At 32.3% G+C, this 11,071-nt stretch overlaps 1 protein-coding gene across 1 annotated transcript; it reads left to right on the plus strand.

The window, feature by feature from the left end:
- The first annotated feature begins 1,814 nt into the window (after window positions 1-1,814).
- LOC149577340 (uncharacterized) lies at window positions 1,815-4,235 on the plus strand. Its single transcript, XM_089831523.1, has 4 exons — window positions 1,815-2,265; window positions 2,363-2,404; window positions 2,488-3,017; window positions 3,151-4,235. The coding sequence occupies exons 1-4, from the start codon at window positions 2,103-2,105 to the stop codon at window positions 4,021-4,023; spliced, it is 1,608 nt and encodes a 535-aa protein (XP_089687649.1). The 5' UTR covers window positions 1,815-2,102; the 3' UTR covers window positions 4,024-4,235.
- Window positions 4,236-11,071: the final 6,836 nt, after the last annotated feature.

Consider the following 11,071-nt stretch of genomic DNA (forward strand, 5'->3'; position numbering starts at 1 on the left):
TTACTCATGTTATTTAACACTTCACCTTTTTTAATATTCGTATTATTTTTTAATACTCATGTTATTAACATGACTTCAATGAAATAAAATTAGAGGAGTGATCATTCTAAAAGAATTAGTGTTAAATTAATTAGATTAATTAGAATTAGAGGAATGATCATGTTAAAGGAATTAAAGGAGTGAAATGAATTAGAGGAGTGAGAGTCCTCATCTTAAATGAATTAGAAATCATGTTTGTGAGACACATTGTACGGTAAAATTGTTTCAAAGAAGATTTTAGATATATTTTTTAATTTTTTAATTTTTAAAATATAATGATAGAATAATTTTTTTTGGAGAAGTAATTTTCTTTTAGTGAAATTTAAGTATTTTACTTAGAATGGAAGATAGAGAAATTCAATTTAAATTATTGTTAATATATTATAAAACATAATGAAATAATTTTATATATTATTAAATTAATTAATTATAAATTTAATAAAATATATTTTAAAGAAGTATATAATATGAAAATAATTATTTTATTTTAGATATTAAAATAGATTATTATTTTGATTTTTATATTGTTGTAAGTTTTAAATTTTTGAAATATAGTAATTAAATAAATATAAGTAAAATAGTTATAAGAAAAAAATATTATATTAATTAGAATGTGGATAGATTAAACTCAATGATAAGGTGACTTATAATTTTAAAATTTTAAAAACCAAGTAAAATATATTAGAATAAATTTTTAAATATTATTGATATTTCAATCTCATAAAATGAAATTTTAGTAGCACACACTGTAATTTATCATGAAAATAAGATATGGGTAAAGAAATCTGAATGGAACATTCATGAAATAACTATAACATAATATAGTGAAATAAATGTGAAAAAAGTAAAAACTTTATGCTCATGTTCATTAATCTCTGACATCCAATAAATGCATATGAGTATAATAATTATAGTGATTGATACGCCCAACATACAATTAAAAAATTTATTTGACAAAATTCTAAATAAATTCATTTATAATTTAAAAAAAATAAAATTGAATAATAACATAACAAATTAACATAGCTAATGGTCATGATCTAATATCTTAACATTATGATTATTTCAAAATTAAAGATGATGCACAACTATAGTATAAAGATAAAAAAAATAAAAAATAAAAGAGTCACAAGTACACAAACATAGAATATATAATAAAATAAAATTAATAAATTAAATTTTATAAAATAAATGAAAGATTTTTAGAAATCTTAAATATATTAAAATTTACTTATTGGTAAAGTATTTTTTATTTAATAATATATAAAAAATTATTAAATTTTATAATATATTGATAATAATGTGATTATAAAATATAAGAAATTATTGAATTTTTTAAATCTCCCATTCTAATTAAGATATTCAAATTTTGTGGCTTCGATTTCTTATCCATTAATTAAAAAATAATAATAATAAATTTTTTTTAAAAAAAATTTCAAATTTTTTTATAGATAATTTATTTATTTAAAATAAATATTTTTTTTATCTTATTTCTATATTTTTAAAATTTAAAATTTACATTAAAAATATGTATCTAAAATCTTTTTACTTATCTAAAATAAAAAAATAATACATATTCTACTCATTTAAACATTTACAATTTACAAAAACAAAATAATATAAACATCATAATAATAAAAGAGGGATGTAAAAGTACATGTCAGAAAGTTGAAACGATGTACATATCTGACACGATAGACAAGGCAACATAATGGAAATATTCATTACCGGAATGTACCAGCACTTTCAACAGAGTACGGGAGAGTTGAAAGCGTGCATGTCGGAGAAGCCGTCAGAGGAGTGGGGAGACTGACGGAAACGCAAACGGCACGGTGCAAATATGTTGCACCGTAGCCGGTGCCGTGTGGACATGGTATTTTGTGGTTTACTTTCCAGTTCTTCAGCTGGCGTTTACAGGGCATAATAAATGTTGTCGCTTTTAATGTTGGTAATAAAAGCACCTCTCAGAACGAAGACAGCAAAGAGTTTATGACAGACAGCTATATTTTCTTGCGAGTAAGAAACGGACTTCAGCGGCAAATTGAGGAAAGGTTTTCCTTGACATGGAGAATAAATCTGGCGAAATGAGTTTCTTTGTGGCTTGTCAAAATGGCGATACAAAAACTGCGAAAGATTTGCTCAAACTTGCGGATCAACCGAGCTTGTTATTGACGTGCGGGCAGGGAAGAACATGTTTCCATTGGGCAGTAGCAACAGGAGACCCAGGTTTTTTCTCTGCATTCATTTTTTGTTTTTCTGATTAGAAGCTATAATATTTATAAGCTTGCTGGTTTGGCTCAACTGGTCGATTTATGAAGTGCAGATTTGTTACGAGAGCTTGCAGCAAAGATTCATGAAGTCCAAGGTCATTTTCTTCATAGAAACTTCTTCTAGATTAAAAGTCTATCTTTTACTTGTTTCCCTCGTTTAACTATGTGACTCATGCAGGTTTAAGCGAAACAGTAAGAAAGCCGGACAAAAGAGGCGAGACGGCTTTGCATTTAGCTGTGAGGAAAAACGGCGTGGGTCTGGTGAAACAGTTGGTCGACTTGGATGCCAGCTTGTGTGATTCTACAAATCAAGAAGGAGAAACTCCATTAAAATTGGCAGTAAGTTTGGGATTCAAAGAAGCTGTGGAGTTATTAATAACCCACACACAGAACGCCCTCCATTTTGTTGTGAAGTTCAACCAAGTCAAAATTGTTCAGATCTTAAATGATAAAAAGGTCGACTTGTCCAACCTCATCAATCAGCGTTACCTGCCAAATCAAGGTAGAGATGGAGGTCACACAATTAAGGCATCTGATGATGGAGAAGTCAATCCCTTGCAAAGTGCAGCAACCGCAAAGTCGGAAGGAACCACAAAGTCGACTGATGATGATAAAAGTAATCAAGTTATAGATACCCAGAATGACAAGCCAATTATTCAAGCGGGAGACACACCTTTACACATTGCAGCAAGGAACAAATTTGAGCACGTAAGATAATTTTTATTGGCCTCATCTCACTATTCTCTCTGTGTTTTGGAATTCTATTGAAACTTCCCTTGAAATTACTTCAGCAACTAATCGATACCCGTCTTTCTTTCCTTTTGCATTTTTGGTGGTGTAGATGGTGAGTTTGTTGCTGACGGTAGATAAGGTGGACAAGCTTGCGCTGAACAGTGAGGACAAGACACCATTTGAAATTGCAAGAGAGGTTGTGGAGTATCAGGAATCTTTCAGAATGATAAGAAGGCTTGCAGATTTTAGAGGGAAGTCCAAGTCATTTATGTACTGTGCGCCAAAGGTGAGCCATGAAAAGTACATAAGCGCGAGGTCAATGGTAAACAAAGCCTACGATGACAGGCGCAATGCAGAACTAGTTGTGGCAACGCTGTTGGCGGCCATGACATGTGCGGCTGCTTTCACCGTCCCTGGCGGTTTCGATTCGGAAACTAAAGTAAAAGAAGAACGAGGGAGCCCTATTCTGATATCCTACATTTCATTTAAGCTCTTCCTTATTTTTGACTGCACAGCCTTCTTTCTCTCCCTCTTTGTTTGTATAATGTGGGAGATGAGCTCAGAGCTCACCACAGGGGACAAGATGTTGTTCATGACTGTCAACAGTGTAGTGGTTTGTTGGAGCTTTGGCTTCACCGCTTACGGTTTTATTTGTGCAGTGTACGCGATGCTGGCGCTTGAAGTTGATACCCTCTCTTGGGTGGTTTTGGGAAGTCTCGTTTTCATTTGTGTGTGTGGCATTCTCGCATTTATACGTCAGTCGGTACATTTTGTAGTGACGAGGGCGAGATTCCACCGCCTGTGCGGTGTGTCTTGTTTCTTCGATGATATTGTTGAAAAGTTGTGGTACCTTTTAGAACGCTGTGGGCTTCTGGAGAAATTCCGTTCAGGCGATGAAGCTTCCCGTGATTATATTGCTGGGCATGCCAAGTTCTGCGGTCTGGGTCGTGGAGGTGGCTCCTCGTGTTGTTTACCGGTTTAGCGAACGAACTTGTTCACACTTTCTTAATCTCCCTTTTTGGTGGCTTGTAACTTCCAGCTTTAGTTAACCTCTATCCTCAGGTCACACCGACTTAATGAAGCTAATGAATGGTCTTTGATAGTTAGGAACGTATATTTCTTAGAACATGTAACAACGTGTTTATGTAATTTTTTAATCTATAATTTATTAGTTTCTCATGTCTTTGGTAGAAAGTATTGGAATCATTCAATTCAAGGAATCAATTCATAGGATTTAAAAGATTAAAAAAAACTTCAAATGTTTATAACTTTTTCTAATTTTTTATTATTTTTTAAATTACATTTTTCATTCATTTTGTTGGACCATACTATTTTTGGTAGGGAGAACATTCAATTTTCTCCAACAAAAATATAAATATTTTCTAACAAGTCTATCATGCGTTAATGAATGCATTAATTACAACTTTATCTTTTTCATATTTGTGACAAGCATATTAACTTTTCAAGTTTTACATTGATGTTTATTTTTGTCATTTGTAAAATGCATTAATTACAATTTTACCTTTTCCACATTTGTGACAAGTAAATTAACTTTTAAAAAAAAAAAATCATTTTTATCTTCCACCTCACAAATCAATGTCTAACCAATATTAATTATCACTATCTATTTTTATAAATATAGAGTTAAATGTTTTATATTTCTTATTTTAAATATATTGGTTAGTTTTACATTGATGCTTATTTTTTTCCTTTGTAAAATGTTTTTTTTTTTAAGTTTACACTATATTTTATTAGTTACTATTTTACAATCTTATTTTATTTTATTTAAAATTAAGTAATTAACAATTTATTATTTTAAATCAAATATTTCAATTGAATTGGTAGAAATCACTAGTTCATTCATATAATATAATTTATATTGTTATTTATATATTTTTAAAAATAATATAATCATTAATATTTCTTAAATTCCCTTCAGCTCTCTCTATCATTCTACCTATAATTGTCCATATAATAACATATCATTCTCTTTTTTAGTTATCTCTTCATATCCTTCCTTTCTACCTATAAATCTCCATTTTCCTTATTCTCCAATTATTGACAGGGACTTTGATGCATTGTCTTTTATTTGTACATGTCTTTGCACTCTTGATGGTTAATGGTGATGATTAATGATTAAGTATTATGCGCAATGTTTGGAAATAATTATTGTTATAATATTTGTGTTAACATATTATTAGCATTTTTAGATATAGTTGTAAAAGGTTAAAAGACATTTGCATGATAGAGAATATTGTACAACCACATTTTTGGAATGATCAATTCTAAGATCACCAACAAAAATAAAGAGTTCTTTTAGAAGAGTGTATGAAAGTTAATGAACTTGATAGAGACATGAGATATGTGGTAGTATGAAAAACTCTATTGTGGAAAACATTAAATACTTAATGCAAGTATTAAATGTTGATGCAACGAAAAGTAAAATAAGTAAGCATGGTCTCATTATAATTAATAGAATGTCACCTAGGAGCTAAGTTAACATGTGAATATGCCCCCTTGCTAGGGAGTTACAAGGTAAATCTACTTTGACTATTTACTAGAAACACTCATGCTAACATCCCCTTCTTAAGTGCAACGTTGAGAGATGGAATCATTATGGAAAAATACAAGATGTAAAGGTTGATCTAAACTACAAGGTCATGTTGGTTACCCATATATAAATGATCTCTCACAAATGCAAAAGAAAAGAGAGGAGAAAAAACAGTTGGAAAATAACCCCACCCAAAAAGAGAGAATCCAAATGTAGTTCATATTTAATAGTGATTGAATAAATGATGTATGGATGTATCATAAATTCCCCCATAAAATTTGTGCATTATGGAGATAGAATTGTTGTCTCCTACATAATAGGGGTGTAAAGAGACTATGTAGACCATCATAATGAATAATCTCTTGCAAAAAGGGTGTCCAAAGAAAAGGTATGAAAGGATTCTTACAAATAACTTGTTCCTACTTAGGAAAAGGTAAGACAAGACACAAATACATGATTACTTCTCATTTGAGACATGAATTGAAAGATTAAAGCATGATAAAGAGTGATAATCTTGTTAGTTTTCTTTTTCATGTATCTTCTTGTTTACAAATGATAATCATCCCATAGTCGAATCAACTATATTCCCATTCAAAACTGTAGGTCACAATCTAGAGATATACAAAAAAAAACACTGAGTTACAAGCTTGAAATATGAATACGATTTCAAAATATGAGTGCAATTTGGTTACCATCAAAGAAGAAAGTTAACTCCTCAAACATATCATTTGAACCTAAGTAATAGTGATTGCCCTAAAGAATAGGAATGAAGTCTAAATCAATTAAACTACACAAGGAATCAATAAAATTGAAGGTGCATGAAAAGTCTATGAAGAAGAATGAGAAATATTTGAAGTAAATTCATAATCAGATTCTTTTGAAATTTCAATATACATCAAAGAAGAAAACTATCAAATAGTACCATAGTGGTAGGATATCATTTAAAAAAATCTATGAGATGCAATACAATTAAACAAACAATATGGTATAGATTTCTAGGTATCAAAGGTGTGGGAGAAGCTGAGAGAAGGTGACATCTCGACCTTCATTGAAAAACTTCATGGCTGGGATCCTAAGATAATTCACCTTATGGTTAAGTCATGGAAAGATGGGAAGGTGAAGATAGATGGTATAGATTTCCAGCTAAATGAAGGGGTCATAGCGGAGGTCATCGATTCTCCTAACCAGGGCATAAAATTCTATAGGGATAAGAAACGTCCCTAAATGATGTGAAAGACTTTGCTAAGGATGCCAAGGAGATGAAGGATTTAGTGAAGACTAGTGCCTATTATGAACCTACATCTATAAAGAAACTTTGGAGGTTTGTCCTAAGGGAGATTATCTCCTACATAATGTTGGACACTAGGTTTGACAAGATTTGTACCCACCATTTCATTATCCTAAGCCACTTCAAGTATGGAACAAAAGTTTCCATCCCCTTCTACCTTTTCTTCTTTGCAAATAAGAGTATCAAGGGTTTTAAGAAGAAAGTGTACGCTAACCCTGCCTTCCATGTGGGTATGTTATTACTTATATATGACCATTTTAAAGCTCAAACCCGCGGAAGGGTTTTTGCCCATAAGGAAGAATCCTTAGAGGAAATAGAGAGTTCTTACCTCCCTTCGGATGTAGAGGATATTGCAGGTCTACATTCAAAAGACGAAGAGGAGGTGGCTAAAATTATAGACATGGGCAGGAAGAAGAAAAAGAAATATGGGAAAGGAACGAAGAGAAGGATTAAGAAAAAGGTCAACTCAAAGGAGGATTATAATGATAAGGAAGAGGGGATGGAAATGAAAGAGGAGGGCAATGTGAAAGAGGTGGGCACCAATAAGGCTTAGGAAAGCAGGAATGATGATAGCTAGAGAAAAAGGAGGAGTGGAGAGAAGGAAGCAGAGAAGGCACATGGTAAGGGTAAGGAGGTCAATCTTGAAACTCAAGAAGAGCATAAAGAGGGAGATGGATTGGCAAAAACCATTGTTACTCTTGGCACTAATGGTAGGAAAACTACATGGAAGAATTTTCATTCTAGCACTGTGAAAATGGGTCTGGTAAGAGAGCATATCCACCCAAAGGTTATGGAGGGAAGGGATGAAAAAATTCAGTTGGAGGAACTCATTGACCCAGCTTTGGTGATTCCAATCGATAATGCGAGGGAAATGGAGATGAACCTCCTAAACAATGCCCACAACAGTATGGTGGATAACTTTCAATCCATTAAATGGATTTTCCATGAAATTGAAGAGATTAAGTTCAAGATGTAGGGGCAGGAAAGGAAAAAATGGGGGGATGGGGATGTCAGAATTAGCAAGTTGGATGCAAGGATAACTGAGATTGAAAAAAGAGTGGAAAGGATGGAGAGCTCTCTCCATAGCTCAGCTAATGAGGGACTCAACATAATCAAAGGACTAAATGACAATATCATTCAACTACACTCGATGATGGAGGAAAGCAATAAAGGGAAGGAGGAAAAGGATAAAGAGGAAACTAGGGCTGCCGATGAAAATGACTTCTTCCAGGTTGAGAGCCTGAGCAAAAGAAGGAGATCAGAAAAGGAGAAGGAAGAGGAGGCTTCTCCAAATGATAGTCATATGAAGAATGATGAGGCAGAGAACACGAGAGAGCTAGAGCTCAAGAATGCAGAGCTGGTCAAAGAATTGGTGCTCCTAGTTTTTGTCTATACCCTAGCTTTTGGTTGTTTTTAATTTTGTTTAGTTCCGATGGCTGAGTTTGGCCTGTTGTTTTTAGGCTGCTTTGTTGCTATCTTTAGACTTTTAGTAGTATTTTGTTGTTAACAGGTGGGTTTCAGGAGCCCTTGTAAAAAACCTATTTTACTTGATAAAAAATAAACAAGATATTTTGAGAATAGTGTAATATCTACATATTAAAAAGTAAAAATAAATAAATTCATAGGTAGTCAAAAGAGAAAAAGACCCTAGCTATTTAGAGATGACCAAATGTAGAAATAAAACATCACATAGGAATTCCACATATTAACCCTTGGTTGAAGCATTTTTTAGATGATTTCTTTTTCCCTGACCATGGCCAAGGAGAGTGATTCCTTCTTGTAAGATTATGAAAATACAATGCAACTAAATGCTAAGATCTAAAGGGTAACGAGAGAATCTAGAGAAAGTTTGGTGTTTTCACTAGTTTATTGGCCTAATAAAAACTATTTTATAACAAGCAGAAATCACACAGATAACATAAGAGTTGATTTATATAAAGCAAGCAAGGATGTCCACAAATAAAGTAGTTAAGTAAGAGGAGAAAAGACAAGATGGAAATTTGACAAAACTACACCCCTTCCAAAAGAGATGACTCACCTTTTAAAATTGGGAGACAAATATCAAGGTCTCCTAGTTGTAATATGAAGGAGTATTGGCACTCTATGAAGTGAATTGGGCATGTGAAAATCACTTTGATGTCTTGCCTCATGACAATGTCTCCTATACTTTAGTTTAATTATGAATATTAAAAATTTATCTTGGAACATCAGACATTTTCTATCTCTTGTCACATATTTGAGATAAATTATTGTGAAGTGGAAACCCGTTGTTGTATTTGTGCAAGAGTTTAAGCTTGGTGGCCCTCATCTTGCTCCTTCATTATTCAACATTTGGACAGAGGGGTCTTTCTTCCATACAATGCATAGTGAGCTTGTGTGTATGTATTTTGGGAGGGATGGGGCAATTTTTGTGGGTGTGGGGTGAGGGATATTGGGTTGGCTTCTTAGATTAATATGTTTGTAATTGCAAAAGGAGAGGATCCCTCACATAACTATGTGTGGGTCCTCACATTCATTAATGACTAATATTTTAGTTCATGTTCAATATATGCTCCAAATGATGCAAAAAGAAAGAGTTATGGGAATGATTTCTAATCATTTTCATCAGGGTGAGTGGGTTTTTGGAGGGGTTTTTAATATGGTGGAATTTCATATAGATCACAACTAGTCCAATCATATAAAACACAATAATAATAAAAATGATAAATGGTTATTTTGTCACAATATTGTTAGGGCTATAGATCTAACTAGTAAAATAAATTCAAGCCACCAATTGATAAAATGGATTTACTTGGATTAATTCCTTATTAGGAGTTGAAAGGAAACTTAGTAGGTTAGATAAGCTTTTTATTTATCCTAACTAACAGGTAGTCCAAGGTCCTAGTTGCAGTTTTCTTAAGGTAGATTATAGACTACTACACTTTCAAACAACTTTTCTATTGTTTTCATTATTACAAAGGATAATCCTAAGGATATTTACTCTCAACTACCTCTTATACATAACACCTCTCATCTAAAAACCCCTTATGTATTGATGCTTTGTTGAGGTTATAAAATTTTATTCCCTAGATAAGAGAAGAGATTCATGTAGAGTGTGAGGGTAGTTTTCTATATCCAAGTGTGCTTATTTGGTAGAAGATTACTATTGGCAAAAAGGAAGGAACTATCTTTATAGGAGAAACTTGAACTACATAGAAAACCGTTGAACCCTAATATAGACAATATAGTTATTCAATCCTCCATATCTTCTATTTAAACACAACTTTGAGAAATCTTAATCATTATCTAGGGAGAAATGATCCAAAATAAGAGGTAAATAATAGTAGTTTAAAGAATGAAATAGAAGCTTCAAGCACTTAATTTAGTAGTTAAACTAAAAACATATACAAGAGTTCATGGATAGCTATTCAATGATAAAGTCTAGGTGCACTCTAATCTAGGAAAAATCCAAAAATTAATTTAGGTTTCTTTTTAAAAAGTTTGTAGGAATGAAAATCATTAGCAAGAGATGCATTTTGTTTTAGAAGATATCACTGAAGATGTCTCATATTTACAAGCCTTGACACTTATTTGCACTACCTGTACAAACCATATAGTTACTTATTAATGCACACGAACATGAAAATGGGCTTAAAAAGTCTTTGATGCCTAGGTCAAGGTATTGGCTATAGATGATTTTGCAGACCTTAGTAGGATTGTTGGGCACTTTAGACATAGTGGTAGATTTTTTTCCCATTCTACTCTAAAATTTCAAAAACCTCTTGGATTTGGTAACTCACCCTAACTTGAAACGCTCGAATCTTTTTGAAAATATATTATATTTGAGTGAAACAAAACTAATCTTGCCTTTCTTAGTCCTCCTATAATCAATAGAGAGCTAATATATCCTCCAACTTGTGCCCAAGATTGCCAACAATGAAACTCACAAAAAATCTATTATTTGACAATAGCTATAACTCATTATGTAAGAATTCTTTTGCATGGCCATAGTTTCAAGATACTAGGTAGGGCATGTTGAAGCTAGAAAATCAAGGATTAGCAATGAAAATAGAAATGTCTTCCACATGGAAGTATGCAAGATAATGAGATTTCTTAGGTACTAAGATATGTGATATCAAATATGTTCCAAATGTGACTCTACAATTGTCCCATAATCACTTCACTTAGGTACAAGTACAAAGCTATGAAGTA

This window comes from Cupressus sempervirens, chromosome 1, assembly GCF_028749045.1.
Source record: "Cupressus sempervirens isolate cs-2001-9-10 chromosome 1, ASM2874904v1, whole genome shotgun sequence".
Classification (NCBI taxonomy): Eukaryota; Viridiplantae; Streptophyta; class Pinopsida; order Cupressales; family Cupressaceae; genus Cupressus; species Cupressus sempervirens.

Coding starts and splice junctions, on each gene's coding strand:
- LOC149577340 (XM_089831523.1), top strand. CDS start 2,103: ATGGAGAATAAATCTGGCGAAATGAGTTTCTTTGTGGCTTGTCAAAAT. Junction 2,266..2,362: donor AGTAGCAACAGGAGACCCAG/GTTTTTTCTCTG, acceptor TATGAAGTGCAG/ATTTGTTACGAGAGCTTGCA. Junction 3,018..3,150: donor CAAGGAACAAATTTGAGCAC/GTAAGATAATTT, acceptor TTGGTGGTGTAG/ATGGTGAGTTTGTTGCTGAC.